General features: G+C 33.5%; 1 protein-coding gene across 1 annotated transcript in view; it reads left to right on the forward strand.

Moving 5' to 3' along the window:
* The window catches only part of fry (microtubule binding protein furry), a 48,239-nt gene that overhangs the window by 13,117 nt on the left and 17,418 nt on the right, over positions 1-17,704 (forward strand). Inside the window, exons 21-45 of the mRNA XM_080163855.1 lie at positions 88-413; positions 787-890; positions 1,347-1,431; positions 1,661-1,858; positions 2,307-2,424; positions 2,885-3,006; positions 3,162-3,356; positions 4,482-4,623; positions 4,913-5,111; positions 5,521-5,701; positions 6,030-6,133; positions 6,520-6,647; positions 7,021-7,171; positions 7,437-7,553; positions 7,873-7,998; positions 9,116-9,227; positions 9,620-9,804; positions 10,288-10,548; positions 11,005-11,211; positions 11,930-12,000; positions 12,371-12,488; positions 12,721-12,795; positions 13,628-13,657; positions 16,704-16,777; positions 17,238-17,480. Of these exons, the coding sequence (XP_080019981.1) occupies positions 88-413; positions 787-890; positions 1,347-1,431; positions 1,661-1,858; positions 2,307-2,424; positions 2,885-3,006; positions 3,162-3,356; positions 4,482-4,623; positions 4,913-5,111; positions 5,521-5,701; positions 6,030-6,133; positions 6,520-6,647; positions 7,021-7,171; positions 7,437-7,553; positions 7,873-7,998; positions 9,116-9,227; positions 9,620-9,804; positions 10,288-10,548; positions 11,005-11,211; positions 11,930-12,000; positions 12,371-12,488; positions 12,721-12,795; positions 13,628-13,657; positions 16,704-16,777; positions 17,238-17,480 (3,672 nt within the window). The remainder of the gene's footprint in view (positions 1-87; positions 414-786; positions 891-1,346; positions 1,432-1,660; positions 1,859-2,306; positions 2,425-2,884; positions 3,007-3,161; positions 3,357-4,481; positions 4,624-4,912; positions 5,112-5,520; positions 5,702-6,029; positions 6,134-6,519; positions 6,648-7,020; positions 7,172-7,436; positions 7,554-7,872; positions 7,999-9,115; positions 9,228-9,619; positions 9,805-10,287; positions 10,549-11,004; positions 11,212-11,929; positions 12,001-12,370; positions 12,489-12,720; positions 12,796-13,627; positions 13,658-16,703; positions 16,778-17,237; positions 17,481-17,704) is intronic.

The following is a 17,704-nucleotide window of genomic DNA, read 5'->3' on the forward strand; positions in this document are numbered from 1 at the left end:
TAGGAAAGGATATTTCAACTGAAAAAAAATATTTCATATCTTAAGACAAAATGCATTAATGATGAATCTAACTATTATTTATCCTAGGTACTTGATGATAGTATCAGGAATGGCGCCGAACCAAGTGTTAGACTACAGCAAGCGGGTCATACTCTACCTGGGCCGTTCCCAGCCGGTCAGAACACTGGACGAAATCATGCATGAACTACAGACCGTAGAAACATTCAACGTCATCATTGAACGGACAGAAACGCCGCCGTATTACAGGCTGACAAACCTGCGCAAGGCCTCTAGTAACTTGGAGAATAATACAGCTACTACAGATTCTAATACTGGTACTGTGAGTAGCAAACATGAGGTCACAGAGAAGGGAACTATTCACACTAAGAGACATTCCCAGGAAGATCCTGCAGGTAAAATAGTTATTTATCGAATCGTATTTTAGACAGCTTTCCGCGGATGTTAAAATGAAATATAAAAGGATTAAAACCAGTTTTCTTAGACCGAAGGGGTAAAACTGGTATTAATTGTATGATTTTTTTTATAGAATTGTGTAAAATTGTCTGTAATACGATGCTATACATGATTTTCCAGAATGGCTCAGAACTGGTTCTAATCCAGCGGTTATTAAAAGTTTTAAAAAAGATTTATAGATGGTGTCCGATTAATTTCCGCTGGATAAAAATATAATTTTTATAGAAATTTTCCTCAAAGACGTAGGTATGTAAATCCGTTCCTGGCTAAAATCAATATCAATTTGATTTAATATTTTTCGTGAAATTTCAGGCCATGGAAGTGGAAAGGAAAAGACAGAGCTGAGCCTGGCAGGATCCCTGCGTAGTGCTGCTGGCAGCATGGCAACCAGTGCTGGCAGTGCCATCATTCAAAAGGTGAGACAATATGGTCATATCAAAAAACGTTGTTCTAAAAAATCGCTTTGAAAAGGCTTACATATAATAGTTATTTCTCGCATTGTATTATAAACGGCTTTCCGCGGATATAGAAAGTACAATTATGAGATTAAAACTAGTTTTTTTTAGCCCCGAGGTGCCGAAATAATAGTCGGCACCTCGGGGCTAAAAAAACTAGTTTTAATCTTATGATTGTACATTTTTATATTCGTAGAAAGCTGGATATAATACGATGCTAGACATAGTTTTTTCGTATGGATGAGAACCGGTTCCTATCCACCGGATTCGAATGAATACGAGAAAAAATAAATACTTGTTTAACATCTAGCATTCAATAGATTAAATAGAATTTTCTTTGATATGAATATTTCACAATTTTATTCATTTTGTACATATAAAAGCAAGTCATTCATTAATTGAATTATATTGTTCTAGGTTCGAGCCCTGTCAGGAAGCCCAATGTTGCCACACAGTCGTAACATGGATCATCATCAAATGAGCAGCAGTCAAATTGTTACAGGTATAATATTTTGATATTACAGTAAATTTCTTATTGCTTTTTTGTCATTACTTATTAGCCATTAAAAAAGTGTTGTTATAGACAGAAGGGACAGATTTATGGATGATATAATGACATACCCACCCTAAAAGACTTACCAATGAAATACTTATACTAGTATTAAGATGGGTTTATTTTCGTCTGTCCTATCACTGACTACAACCACTTCAGTAATGCATTTATTTCCCAGGAGGTGGTGGGTCGGGTAATAATCAGCAGATGTCTGCCAGCCACCCCGCTCCGACCTGGAAGGACACTGAAGGCGGAGCCTCTCTGATGAGCTGGAAGCAGCCAGGAGAGCTGGATGTACATATTAGCCTCGGAAGGTCGGCCCTGCAAGAGAGTAAGCAACAAGAACAGTCGGCTGCTGAGTCGCTTGAAATTTCAGGTACACGTTTATTCGAAAATTTAGATCAATAGTAGCTGCATATAAGAACTTAATAATCAAATTGTTTAAAGTTATTTTAGAATAATTTGGAAACCTTCTATAGGTACTCGTGTATGCAATATTACAAAAATGTGATTCCTACATAATTTTGTTGTATTTTAAGCGAAATGTATAAATTACGTTTTTAAAGATCATAATAGAATGGTTATTTATCGCATCGTATTATAGACAGCTTTTCGTGGATATTAAAATGAAAAAATCATAAGATTAAAACCAGTTTTGCTAATCCTGTATTAATTTTATGATTTGTATTTTAAGTTTCGTGGAAAATTGTCTGAAATACGATGCCATACTTGATTTTCCACTATGACTGAGAACCGGTTCTAATCCAGCGGATATCAATCGGTTTCAAAGCCATATTGGAAAGAAATTTATGTTGATCTATTAGGAGATTCTGGAGACCCCAGCCAGCCCCATCCTCTACCCATGCCCGAGTTTGGAGGGTGGTTTGCTCCCCTTACAGAATTTCTGCCAGACCCAACTGTTCCTATTCCCAGCTATCATAGGTAGCAATTTTTAGTTAAAAGAAATGAAAACATGAATGACAACATCCATAAAAGCGAAGCTCTGAAACCAGAAGGAAGCTAACGAACAATAACTATTGTAGAGTGTCAGAAATAATTAAGCAGAACATCAATTTGTAAGTCTAGACTTGCTGTACATAAATCTGTTGCAAAATTGCGTAAAGAATGTTTTATGGACGGACGTACGGACTTTCTAATAACGATAATAGAGTTGATTTGCTTCCTAATGCGTATCTAACAGTTGTAGGAATTAACATACAAAGTTTAAAATCGAAAGGACAATTCTAACATGTCTAATTTAACGAAATAAAAGCTAACCTTTACGGAAGGATGGAAGAACAAACGGACCGATTTTTCACGTTTTTAAGTAGTATTCGCCAATGAAAATGTTAGGTATTGACTTTTTACAATTGCATTAATTTAATAAATATTATTTTTTTAGATCTAACCTTGCCCTGATCCTGTTGACCGACCTTGTGGTAGATGGGCTTGACCTTGACTGTCACAGTGTGGACTGGTCTGTTCATATGCCGCTCATGTTGCACATTATCTTCTTAGGATTAGGTAAATCGATACTGAGATGTTGCACCAGATTCCATGTATCTCATCCCCTCCCTTCCTACTAGATATATCAAATTACCTATAAATGGGGTCCATATTAGCAGGTTTAATTGACGACAAATTTTTCCCTGTCAATATAACAAAAATGTATTTTTTAGATAACAACAGGCCAATAGTGCATAACCATTGTAAGCAGCTGCTCCTCAACCTGCTGGTTGTTCTTGGCGGTCATTGTGACCACCTGAGTGTGGCGAGTGTCCTGCTGAACAACAAGACCACCCAGCTCGACTATGGGCTCATCACACAGAATACTGGGAATGTCATCACCCACAACTTCCTAGAAGTGGACGATGGTGAGTTGATTTTAAATTTTTTGGTAGCACAGCTATATATAATAAGGGTATGTCCTGTCCATCCATCCAAATACAAATCAAATAAGAAATTGTTTTTAATGCATATTTTAAAACACGGGCATTTAAACTCTCATGAACTGTTTCCCTCCCCCCCCCCTTTCCTTTTTGTTTATTATCCATATATTCAAATTTTTCCTCAACCCAATTTATTACTCCATTTTTGTTTTGTATAGTTAGTATCTAAGTGGAACTGTTCTTTTTGTACGTAACATTAATCTCTTACTACTGTTTTCAAAATCGCATTAACTATGTATGTTGCACTCTTTGTATGCCATGCCATGCTTATATCATGATTTAACGGATACACAAGTGTATCCCTAGACAAAATCGTTGTCAATAACCTGAGGGGCTCTCGAGCCCAACAGGCGACAACCAACTCTTTGATTGCACGTGTAACCTGATATATGCTTGATATAACATCATTTGGATAGTTCTACATAAACACAGATGACCACCATTAAAATAATTAAAAGCCACTGAAAATACCTTTACAGATAATAAAAAAAAGATATTTCTTTAATTCAAATGATTTTTTGTATGTCTCAAACTTGCATTTTATTGTTATAAAAGGGGTTAGGAAAATATTTTGGAACACCTAGCGGGAAAATTTTGAGCTACACTATTTAATACTTTGAGGTTACTGAAATAAATCTAAAAAATTACATTTTGTAGATACACATAGTATATAGGAGTTGTTGAATGTCTGTCTATCTTACCACTGGACCTAGCTGTGAAGCTTCTTATAGGTTCTAGGCCGATCTTTAATTTTGTTTTTTGGGAAGATAGGCAAACCCTTTAACACTCAAAATAAAACCTTTAGATCATGGTGTGGGTTAACTTTTTCTTTAAGAAGTCTCTAAAGGCTATGTGCGTTATAAGTTCGCCACATACAAACAAAATAGGCTTATAACCAAAAATTCAAATATTTTTGCGGCATTTTAATTGCATATTTTTATTTAAAATATCTTTGGGAATATTTACCTTTCTGGATTTATTTCTATCCAACAACAAAACTTTGTATTTTAAAAATCGACCTTAAAATCTGAATTATTTTATTTGTCCCAGGATTTGATGGGTATCTGATGGAGCCCCATGAGAAGGTTGATGATGACAATAGTGACGAGGATAATGATGAAGAGGGTGAGGAGAGCGAGGCTAGTGGTCCCGGGTCGGTCACCAGCGGCCATGGCAGTATGTCAAGCTCCAGGTATCAAATTATGTTTTGTTATTTCGGTGCGATATTTACATTTACCATAGATTTTTTGAATCTTTTTTATTATAAACATTTCTAAAATGTTCAACCTCATAAAGCTATGGGCGATGCCATTAGTCAAGTAAAAAGTTACAGTAGTAAAATATTTTTTGATGGAGCACTCCATTATCTGCTAAAATCCTACTTTTATAATACAACTCCTGAAATGAAAAGCCCCTAGAAGCTAGAGACAAATTTCTAGTTATGACTTGGAATTATAAATATTTTTTTCTCATATTTGTAGAAGTTCTGGTGTAACCTTCTCCCTGCCCAAGGCGACTATTACCATCAAGGAGGCAATCATGGCCTTGATTCAGTTCATAGCCTCCAAGAAAACGGAGGGAGTGCTGTGGCAGTACGAGGACACAACTAAGAGTTTGACCACGCTGCGCAGTGCTGAACAGATTGAGCTGTTTCTTAGACATGTTCTACGCGTATTCCAGGTATAAAAGAGTGACGTTCAGGCGGACATATCCTAACTTTAAAGAAACTGCGCAATAAAATAAGATAATAACTGAGGACAGTTATGCTCATAAATAAATATGTAATAATAGGTTTACAATATATTTTAGACACAAAAACATTTATTTGCAATTCAGTAGTGCCTAAAATATATAATATATACCTATTTCAGCATATATCGTTTTAAACCAAAAATAGCATGTTTTGTATTATTACCTATCATATATTTAAAATCACGCGCGTCCTGTTGAATGAGAATTGTCTGCTAATAAACAACTGACATGTTATCTTTACATTTTAGTTTTAGTTCATAGACGACTTAAGGATTCAAAAGTTTAGTGTAGTTGTTCAAGAAAAAAATAACTGCTGTAAAACCCTCTATTGTTACAGGAATCTCTTCCCCATGCCCACCTGGCAGAGAGATGGGCCCAGATGTCCATCCAGCTGGCACTGTCCTGTTCCTCCCGGCACTATGCTGGCAGATCTCTACAGATATTCCGGGCTCTTAGAGTGCCAATTAGCAGTAGAGTTTTGACGGATATTCTCTCCAGATTGGTGGAAACTATTGCGGGTAAGGAGTCTCTTCTTTTAATTTAGGCACTCAAAATATTTATTTTCTCATTTATAATGAAGCCAAATTTACTTATTTTTTACTTATTAGTAATTTAGGGGAATAATGGTTCAATCAGTAATAAGAAAATGAACAATAATTTGATTACATCATCATTGATGATTCACAAAATTATCCCTTCAGTAGAACTAATTAAAGTTCAATAAAAGGAAGTGTCTTTAAAAACTTTTAAGTACTTGGGTATAATTTACAGTCCAATTTCCCCTCCCTACCTGGGTTTTATTCATAAAACTTATGTTTGTATTGACTGACAATTAAACATTTTTAGAACAAGGAGAAGATATGCAAGGTTACGTGACTGAGTTGATGATAACTCTGGAATCTGTTGTAGACACATTGGACTCGAACTTTAAACCCATGGATCTGATGAAAGTGAGTAAAGTTTTTAATTCGCCCCAAGCATCTATGGGTATTATATTTGAAGAGGTGAAAATCGGAGAGCAGAAAAATAGCTTAAAACCATCTCATAATGAAATAGCCTAAAACCACCCTGAGACAAATGTGAAACTCTCTGTAAATATAGAATAAAATCTGTCAAAGTAGTTTTCAAAATTTTATGATTGAACCGTCCCCTGTTTTTTTTTGGTGTGAACACGCTCATCTTATGACATCCAATTCGAAGGCATACCCTCTAGCAAAGCTAACCCTATGAAGCTTTGGTGCTATTACCAAATTGATAGAAGAAAACTTATTAATAAAGTAGCGTTACATGATTTAATAAGGTTTTAAAGAGAATCAATCATAATTAAATTGTTTAGGAGATCTTTAAATCAACGCCAAATTTGAAAGAGGCTGGTGGAGATAGAAAAGCCTCTGGTTCTATTCCCTCCCCTCTCCAGCATGCTTATCACGCCTCTGCACCACCCACAGCTCCCTATCATTCCAGGTAACAAAGTGATCATGTCTGTCTGTCCTTCCGTCTGTAATGCTGCTTTTAATTTGGATCTCTTTTCTGCTCTAGGTATTTATGCCGACATTTTTCATTTCAAATATCTTCTCTGCTCTTGGATGTAAACTTCCTTGTTTTTTATGACTTGTAAGGGGCGTATTATTTTTACTTTTTCTACTTTACAACTGTCTAAACTCTATTTTAAGCAATTAAAAAGCTCGAAAACTAAGTTGTGTCCGAAAAATTACTACCTAAATTGTTGAGAAATAATCTTATCCAATTTTTATTTTATGTTACTTTTCAATTCGTTTATATGATTTAATGGTTATCTTTTCATTTTAAATGATTTGGTTATTTGTTTTATTTTAAGAAGTACAAGTTACGGAATGTCGGGTCAGGCGGGTAACAACTACAGGCGTACCACTGTGGCGGGTAGTCCGGGTGGGGTTCAGTCTCCACACCATGTAGGATCTGGCCCACAGGGATCTACACCACATAACAAGAATGCAGTCACTGCAAAGGTAACTTTTGAATAGAATTTTGTTTAGTTGTTTTCTGTAAAAACTTGGGATTAATATGAAGTATTGATCTGAGGTTGTTATTTTAATATTTTTTTCAATATTTATCAGCCCTTTGATTGCACGACCCTCGTATGAATTCATTAATCTGTGGTTTATTTTATGAGTTGCGCCTGTATCTAAAAAAGGAAATTTTACTCTTAAAATTATTGACATGCATCTTGAAGTAGCAATAGTAGTTACAATTTTAAGCTATTTTTAAATTAAGATGAGTGGTATGGATCAGCCGCGTGGAGGACGTTCCTCCGCAGATACAGACAGCAGGAGCCAGAAGTATCAAACTACTCTAGCAAGATCCAGGTCGGCCCAGTCACTCAAAATGCAGGTAAAAAGCAATGTTTGAAATCGAATGTTTAAAAAAGATGAATATTATACCTTTTTGTTTCAAACATAATCCTGTTCTACTTTATACATAGGGTATCTCTGTCAACCCTTATAGTGTAACAAAAATTAATGCAAAATAATAATCCTAATTTCAATAGAATATTACATATTATAATTTGCACAAACCAATCCAAAATTCATTTAAAGTATTCAAAAATTTTAAGTCAACGAATAAGAAAAGTGTAATTTATAGTCCACTGTCCCTTCTCCCCCCCCCCCCTCCTGCTGTTTTTGGACATAGTTGTACTTATTTTGTTTAGGAGGAAGACGAAGCTGGAGAGGAAGACAAGATGAATATTCTTGTTCAACTTTTCTGGATCTGTATTGCCATCCTGGAGTCAGATTATGAACATGAATTCATTCTGGGTCTCAGACTTCTTGATAAGGTCAGTTTTTATATCTTAATTATGGTTTCAAATCTATTTTAAGCTACTCATTAACTAGAATTTAATGTGTGTCTGTCTTTGTGTAGCGAAAAATCTCGCCATTTGTTGAATGCAAACGCTTCTAATTTACATTGAAGCTTCTCATAATATCAGGGAAGGTTTATATAAATTCTGGGAAGGAAACTTAAAACTTTCAAGAGAAATCTCCCATAAAGAGGGAAGTCAATTTCTAGTAAATCCCGTAAAGGTGTGTGTTATAAGGCCTAAAAATAGTAGTAGAACGATAAGGTGCTCTATATATTTGTATTCCCTATTGAATAGAACAATAGGAAATTTTTTTTTTTTTTTTTGATAACCGTACCTGGAATATCTTTAAAAAATACGAAATTTCTATCAAACGCTTTGTTTGGCTCAAACTGACAAAAATTTAAAAAAAATATAATTATAATAATAATGTTTTCTATAGGTACAAGGTAAAGGTTAAGAACAATCTATACCATTAAACTAAGGAAGAAGCCATTCTTTACAGGTTGATTTATTATAATTATATTTTATTAAATTTTTGTCAGTTTGAGCCAAACAAAGCGTTTGATAGAAATTTCTTATTTTTTAAAGATATTCCAGGTACGGTTATCAAAAAAAAAAAAAAAAAATTCTTCCCTATTGTTCTATTCAATAGGGAATACAAATATATAGAGCACCTTATCGTTCTACTACTATTTTTAGGCCTTATAACACACACCTTTACGGGATTTACTAGAAAATGACCTCCCTCTTTTTAAAACTATTTCTTTTCAAAACTAAAATCAATGTTTATGTACCTTGATTTACTTTCCCCACCTTTCCTCAATCCGTTAGACTATAATTCTTAAGTGATATTTTTTTATGATTTGAAAGATCTCAAAATAGCCGGGCCAATTAGGAAGTGCATTTCAAGAAACCTTTTTAATGTATTAAGTTGTATTTAGGGCCTTAACTTAACCTTGAAGAGATAGTATTTGATGTTGAGCATAAAATCATTTTAGGTTTTAATAGGTTTATCCTAGTTTCCTGAACTTCTAAAGATGGATACTTCACAGTTAAAAAATACAAATCTAATTCGTTTTTTTCTGTTCAGGTATTGAACAAGCTGCCGCTGAACCGTCCAGATGTCCGGGACAAGGTGGAGAAAATCTTGTCTGCCCTGAAGTGGCCACAGTTCCCCGGTCTTCATTCTCTTATTCTTAAAGGTAAATTTTACATTATATTTGAATTGAAAGACTGCAAACGGCCATAACTAACAAAGATGCAATTATAGTTTTTTTTATATAATATATTTGAAAATAGTCATCCAACTACCTATAGTAAGTTTGATGGATTATTTACAGGGAAGCTTTTTTAATGATCACAAATAAATGGGTTTGATAGTTCAAAATGAAAGTTTTTGGTCATGCAACCCACTTTGTATGTTAGTAAAACAAAAAGATATCTAACTTATTATACCTAATCATTTTACTATTTTACTTGCTTGAATTATAAATAGTTTGTACGTACCAAGGTTTTTTTGATACACAACTAAAATTGACTACAAAGAAATATATTGTAAAAAGGCAAAGTACCTAAGTATGAAATATCTGTTAAGGTTGCACCAACCCTAACACCTATGAGCCCACAATTGCTCTGCTCTCGCGCCTGACGTTGCAGCTGGAGTTCCCGGTGGTGGACCCCACAGGCTCCCTCGCGTTCCCCATGAATGTGATTGCCATCCTGCCTTACCTGGTCATGAACTATGAGGACGCCAATGATCTTTGCATCTCAAGTGCCAAGGTAAAAATATAAAACTAAGAATCATAGAAAATGAGAGTGTTCATACAAAATCTGTTATTTCCTGCGTAATAATGTATATGTAAATTATCAACAAGGATAAAATAATGTGACAGGGATAATACATCGGACAAAAAATTTGTTACTTGCACAATAATGAAAAAAAACAAAACCTATATTCTTTCTGTAAATTAAAATTATTGATGAAAAAGTTAGGACACTTAGTTTGTATCTACCAATCAAGATTTATTAACTATCAATAGAGTTTTTAAGCTAACGAATGAGATAACGTTTCAATAAAATTTTAGTTATCAGTGTAGTGTAATTTACATTCCAATGTCCCAGGCCTCTCTGGTTTGGATTTTAAAAAGAACCCGTTACATTTAACTGGGTTGGCTAAAAATTTATTTTTTTATTACTTACCTACTTGGATACACACAAATACTTGGAAAAAGATATTTTTAAAATAAACTTGTTCTTTTCTAGAATATCGCTGTGGTTTCAACAGAGAAGAGCAAAAAGCTGGAGAACCTGTCGACTGTGATGACCCTGTACAGCAGGCGCACATTCAGCAAGGAGTCTTTGCAGTGGACCAAGTGTGTGGTCAAGTATCTGTATGATGCCTACAGCCACCTGTCCCTCACCATGTTGTCCTTCCTGGTGGAGGTCTTGGAGAAAGGTCCCCCTACAGTACAGCCGTCGGTGCTTACTATCATCTATTGCATGGCTCACTATGTTGATCTACAGGTAATAAAACATCGAAATTTTTCATTGAGAAGCATCGATACTAAAACCTCAGGCATTGCTTCGATAAGTTTGTCTGTTTTTTTTGTATGTCATTTAAAATATGCAATTTACTGTAAATTTAAGAATTTTTCTTATTCGAGCGAATATAAATCAGACTGATTTATTACTATGTAAATCTTAGTCATCGAGATGCTGAGCTGTTGAAAAGTATTGAATAGTTATTTCTCGTATCGTATTATAAACGGCTTTCCGCGGATATAGAATGTACAATTATAAGATTAAAACTAGTTAATCTTATGATTGTACATTTCTATATTCGTAGAAAACTGGATATAATACGATGCTAGACATAGTTTTTTCGTATTCATGAGAACCGGTTCCTATCCACCGGATTCAAATGAATACGAGAAAAGTTATTTAAGGCATTCCAGGTATAAAATATTATAATATTTTTAGTCAACAACCCATTCAATCAACTCAGACCTGCTGCGCGCAGTATCCAAGTTTGTTGAGACGGCCCACTGGAGGGAGGCCCTGAAGATCCTGAAGCTGGCGGTGACCAGGAGCTCAACACTGGTGGCACCCACCACCTCCAGCCATACTCCATCAATGCTCTGGGAACACCAGGCCTCATTCATTGATAACGATCTGTACTTTAAAAAGGTAAAGCTTTTTGTAACCTACTTAATAACATAGGTAATACATTTGGAATTTTCCCTTTTTTTGTGGGGGAAACTATTTAATTCTTTTCGGTCCTATGCTTTCTTTTTCAGATCTTAATAGTTTCGGAAAAGGAAACATTTAGTTTATGAACTGATGCATGGCTTGTTTTATTATGCGGCACAGCTGGGTTTAATAGTATGGTATTCTATCCATAATTCAAAGATTGTTGAGACTTCTTTTACTCTCATAACGGTATTTCTGCCCAATCGAGGTATTGTTATTTTATAGACAACAATGCACGAATACTCTCGCAACATAAATACTCTATGATTTTCTATTATTCTCTATCAAAACACAGTTGTATGTCATTGTTGAATAAGAATATTGTTGCTAACCTACTTAGGAACTAAATTATCAATTTTTATTTGTAAGCTTTTACAATGTTTAATTATTGTCGGGTAGGTATGGGACAAAGGGTTGTTTATTACTCCATTCCCCAAAGTGTTGTAATAAGGTTTCTTATTTTTTTACCTAACTGCATTGGGGACTTTTATATTGAATTTGGATTTGTTGGTTCACCAACTTAAATGTCCAAACGTTTCAACCTCTAACTGTAACTTAAGAATGGGCAAATTTGTGTATAATCAATGTAGATTGACATCAAATTATCAGCCATTGTCTTATCCCTTTAAATCTCTGATTATTGTTGATTACTTAGGAGCTTCCTGGACGGACAATGGAGTTTACCTTTGACCTGAGCCAGACTCCTGTCATTGAACGCAGACACAGGTATTTATTCTGAAGTGAAATAGCGAAGTTGTTCTGATTTAAGCGTTCTATATAAGGAAGTTCCTTGGTTTAGTGAAAATTTAAAGCCTAACAAATTTAAATCATGAGCTAGAAAAGAGGTGCTTTACCTTAAAGTGCGTAACTTAAACAGAACCCCCCCCCCCCCTCTTCTACGTATTTTTGAAATTAATTGAAAATAAAGTTGAGGGGGCTAAGCCTACAGGGCTACCCCGTACCCAATATAACCTAACCTAAAATTAAACACAAACTACTCAAAATAATTCAAAGTGCTGCATCATGTTCATTCACACGAAAAAGGGTAAATTATTTGTATATATTTTATAACTTTGTAAAACTAAACTTTACTTAGACGAGGTATGACGTCACATTTGGACGAGGGAAGTACGACCTCGCCCAGACGGTCATTGTCACTGTCCACAGCTGATTCTGGAACTTTCTCTGGATGGAAACGCCCATGGATGAGTCAGGTACAAATTGAAGCATTTTTCCCCTGTTATAATATCAACGCATATTCTACATCCATTTTTAAAGGTAATAGAACAAGTCAATAATTTACCGTGGGAGTTCTTAGCACAAGTTAAAATCAATAGAATAAAACCAAGCCCAGAATTATCTAACCTGGAGAGAGGACGGATACACCCTTGGCCTTAATGTATTATAAATGCTTGTCTTAAAAAAATTACAACATGCTTTTTTCAGAGTCGTGTCCGTGAATGTTTGGTGAATCTGTTGAACACTTGTGGACAAAAAGTTGGATTGCCAAAGAGTCCCTCGGTATGTACTCTTTGCATTTTTAATTCAATTATTTTTTGTTGTTGACCCTTTTATTTAATGACTTAGATACATACTACCTAGTACATAGTCTTAGAACTAAATGTGAATTTGTCCTTTTTTCATCAAAACAAATAATTTTAATGCTTCTATCAAACAGATATTATTATTCTTAATAGTATAAATTGATTATTTTTTTAATGATTCATGTTGTTTAAAAATAATGACATATTAATGTCAATATTAATGTTTTGATCATTTATTTTTGGATAATTTCTATGGATAATTATTTTATTTACTCTGTATAATATCAAAAATAATATTTTTCTAGAATTAGATTACAAATAGATTAACGTCAATTGGTTTTATATGTATTTTAAATTTTGAATTTTGGAAAACTTTGTATAGAGTAGTTTTATATTTTAATCTTTTATATCTTATTTTCTTTGACTTACTGGGCTCAAAACCGTAATAATAGAAGTACAAAATAACTTCCTATTTCTTCAAAAATTATGAGGGGGAGGGGGGGGGGGGGGGAGGGAAGCTGACCACTGGAAAAATAAGTGATAAGATATCTATTGCAACAAGCAAAATTCACAAAATAATAATAGGGTCTATGAAGGGATATATTATTTCTTGGATCTTATTCCCGATTCTAATAGTAATTTTAAACACACTTCCCCTTCTACCCTCTTTACCCCATCACCTTCCCTCCCAATGCAATGGATGAATAAACTGACCTATAAATGAGTTCCATGTTAACAAACTAAAGTGGCGACATTTTTCCCCTGTCATAAATAATATCCAGGTATATTGTAATATGGTATATTTCTAGTCTAACCAGGGGGAGACAAGCAGTGGCAAGGTAAACAACATAAACTGCACATGTATTATTATTATTATGACTACATTATGCACAGTATCTTTAATTGGGGTAGACGGCAAAAATGTCCTTGTTTTTTTATACGTTTTATGACATTTTTGTCTCATTAATTTAATATGGCAGGTAAAGTTTTTGAAATGGTATTGTGCACGCGCCGATATTTTTTGGACAGGGTTTCATATCAATAAAGTTTTTGTTTGCTGTATTTTTTAATTCGGGTTATTTTTTTAACTAATCATATAAGGGTGTAGAACAAAAACTAACTTAATATGTCAAAACAAGTTTATTTTGGTTGGTTGATTTATTAAGTTGAGTGACCAAACGTTTCAACAATGATTGTAATCTACAAAAGAGGGAATTTTTTATATCATGATTTGAGATGTAAATCAATTTATCGGCCATTTTCTTATCCCTTTAGATCTCTGAATTTTGACACTTGTTAGATTCCATGTTCTTCCCCCTTGCATGATATGCTTTGTCTGTACAAGGGATATATTCTTACATGAGAGGTGGCGAGTTTTCCTGATTAAAATAATAAATAAAGATGTATTGTTTATGTATTTTTTCTTTCTTAAACACTTACTTTAAGTCTAAAATAAATGTATAATAATAAAGGTTCATTCCTGATAAAAAGAAATAGAGAACTCGTTACCTCTCATATGAAAATAGTCCAATAATTAATATGGAATAATTTTGGCTACTGGGTTTGTTATAGCATTAATTTGTACATACAATACAATTAATTAAAGGTAAGGGCTTCATTCATTTTATGCTCATCTTATTAATATGCTATGTTTTCATATTTCTAACACAAAAAAATATTGATTTGTAAAGGAATACAATATGGTATATTTTATTGACGTAACTAATACATTTGAAAGTAACATTAAAGATTATTTTTAAGTACCTATTGTTATTTAAATATACGCTTAATTAATTTTTCCTTTTACTATTTCTGTGTTTCTGTTATTAGTGGATTAAACTGAATGGATTTGAATTCCAGATAAATTCTTGGCCACACAGTTTTGGAATTAGGATTTTTAGTCTAAAAATTTACTTTTTCATCTGAAACGGATTCAAATTGCTAACAATGCAAATGAATACAAAATTATACCACATAACAATCATGAGATATTGATTAAAAAACTACCTATAAGTTTTGTAAGTTTTAGAATTATTATGATTATTGAAGAAAAACTAATTCTTTGATATTAGGTACATTAAAAGTAGTTTTTGGCAATTTTGAAAACAGTATCTTATTTTATTTTTTGAAATAATAACAACCAAGTCCCTATGACACTTAAAAGAAATAAAAAATAAAATATTATAGTGCATTCGGTACTTAAATAATATGGCTGAATTTGCATATTTATGCTTTCTAACTTTTTAAAATGTAAGTCTTGATTGTTGTTTTGCTGTTGACAATTTTACATTAAATGCTTTATAACAACAATTGCAATATTATTTTGTCGCTAGATTTTTTATAAGCATATTTTGCATGGTTTTCAACTAAAATTCATTACTATTTTAAAAAGATGAGATCTAGAAAGTTGTGAAGATATTTAGATTATGAAGAAATAAATGTATAAGTATAACCCAGACCAAATGGTGGACACCTTTTTCGTCCGTCAGCAAATTGCTTTCTGCTTTTTTGTAGCGACTTGGCTGTGTTTATATTTCCGACGCTATTTGCTGATAATCAAAGACCCAATCGAAAGTCGGTAATCGTGAGTAGAGTTAAATATAGCTCACGCCCTCTCTATTCCTTATCTTTTAAATAAGGGGAATTAAATTGATTATTTGTTTATTTGACTTTACAATGGCGTTTGATGGGAAATTTAAGTAAAACACCAAAGCACCAGTAAACACTAGTATTCATAATAATCGAAAAACTTTTAGTTATACGTCACTAGCACATTTAGATTTTTCACACTAAGGTGGGCAAGCAAGAATCGTCATCTGACGCCGCGGCAAAATGCAGAAATCTCAATTGGTATGAGTTTTTATCTGTTCCTCGCTGAATTCGATTTTAAAATTATTTAATATCAACTGTTAAGAGCAATAAACATTATACTTAATATTTGTTACCTACATAGTTTTTTATACTTCTCAAAGTCAAAAGGGTGATTTGTTGCTATGTGCGATTACCCGAAATTTGTCAAATCTACGAATGATTTTTTTTTTGCATCGGTTGATTCTTTTTGCTTGCCACCCTAAACACAAAGAAAAGATTTAGGTCAATAACTTGTAACAAATAATATTAGATTTGGTTAAACGGTTTTTTTTTCACGTGTTATTTTTTTGTATAAGGATCATGGGAAAAGTCTTGTATTTGATATTCTGTCCTACATATTTTATTTAAAGTATACAAAGTTAAAAAGTGATAATCTGTGCACTACAAATCAAAGATTTTGTATCGGACAATGAATGAACAATATTAATTTTGCCTTGTCTTATATTTACACTAACCCTTTTTAGCTTAAAAGGCAGAGTTTGTATGTTTTACATTAGGACATTTTGTTTATTGTTCATTGATATATCCCTACAATTAGATAATGTTAAATGATGGAAAATTTTATCGTTTTTTATACAAAATTGCTAACAAAAAACTTAATTCCTCTTATATAATATCACATCTATTGAATTTAATTTATCATTTAACTAACTCTTTAAAAGTTTTATTTTACTACGCTTTCTACAAAAATAATTCATCAAAAGAGATTTTTAAGTAATACTTTTTCTTTAAACTCACGTTATTTTAAATAAAAATATTTATTTCTCGCATCGTATTATAAACAGCTTTCCGTAGATATAAAATGTTCAATTATAAGATTACAACCAGTTTTTGCCGAAGGCACGGGCTAATGGTTTTAATCTTATTATTTTAATTTTTATATTGGTAGAAAACTAGATATTATACGATGCTAGACATAATTTTTCCGTATGATGACTGATAACCGGTTCTAATCCACCGGATATTAATCAGTTTCGAAGTGATACGAGAGAAAATAATATTAATGATTTTCAGGTGATATTTAGCCAGACCTCGGAACTATTGGAACGACAATCCTCTATGGCTTCTTCTACAGAGTGCGTTTCTGGGTATTTTTTCTTACATATTCTTATTAGATATTATTGTCTAAAGAATAATTTTTGTCTTTTTAGTAGTGAGGATACTCTATAATTAACTTTGTATGTCCATCAGTCTGCCAACGCTACTTTCTCAGCTGCTATTTAAGATGTATAGCTGAAATGTTTGGTGATGATTCGCTGTACCAATGAGCATCCAGAATGCATTGTGTCAGTCATGCTTTGAAAGTAACAGATTCTTATTTTTATGAAGGTTCTGTGACTTTCTTAAAATTTATTGTATATTCTCTATTCCTCTTTATATCAACTGAACATCTCCCCTTACTTAAGCTTTCTTGTCTGTAATATGTTTAATTATAAGTTTAGTATAATGTTATACATAAAACATAATTGGTGGAAAAGTTCGAGCTTCTATTATAGCACCCTCTACCGGCCTGATAATTCAATATTAATTTTTTGATAATTTGTTTAGTCCTGGTAACGATGTCTCGACCGAGCAAAGCAAGCACGACACCACCGACACGGAACAGAAGTTTGGCATGTACATGCGCGACTTCGACTTCCTGGAGTACGAGCTGGAGAGCCTGGAGGGAGAGAGTGTGGATAACTTCAACTGGGGAGTGCGGAGGCCCAGCCTCACTAACCTGGAGGATCAGGGAAGTGTGGATAAGACGACGAGTAGCCCCAGGATGGGCACGAGATATCTCCCTCTCAGGTATGCCATGTCGTGTATCAAGTCTAGTCCAAATAAATTGATAATAGAGTTAAGTGGGTTAGTGGTCACAGTGGCACTCGTCTGTAGCTCTTTGTAGTAAAAGGTTCTGATCTAAAAACAGCATAATAATAATTTTATAACTTGAACGTCATATGCCCTGCTGTTAGAATTCCTGCTGGATTTAATTTGGACAACTACTATTCTTTGATTGATATTTTAAGTAT

This window comes from Acartia tonsa, chromosome 6 (genome assembly GCF_053477335.1).
Source record: "Acartia tonsa isolate MP-2025a chromosome 6, ASM5347733v1, whole genome shotgun sequence".
Taxonomy (NCBI): Eukaryota; Metazoa; Arthropoda; class Copepoda; order Calanoida; family Acartiidae; genus Acartia; species Acartia tonsa.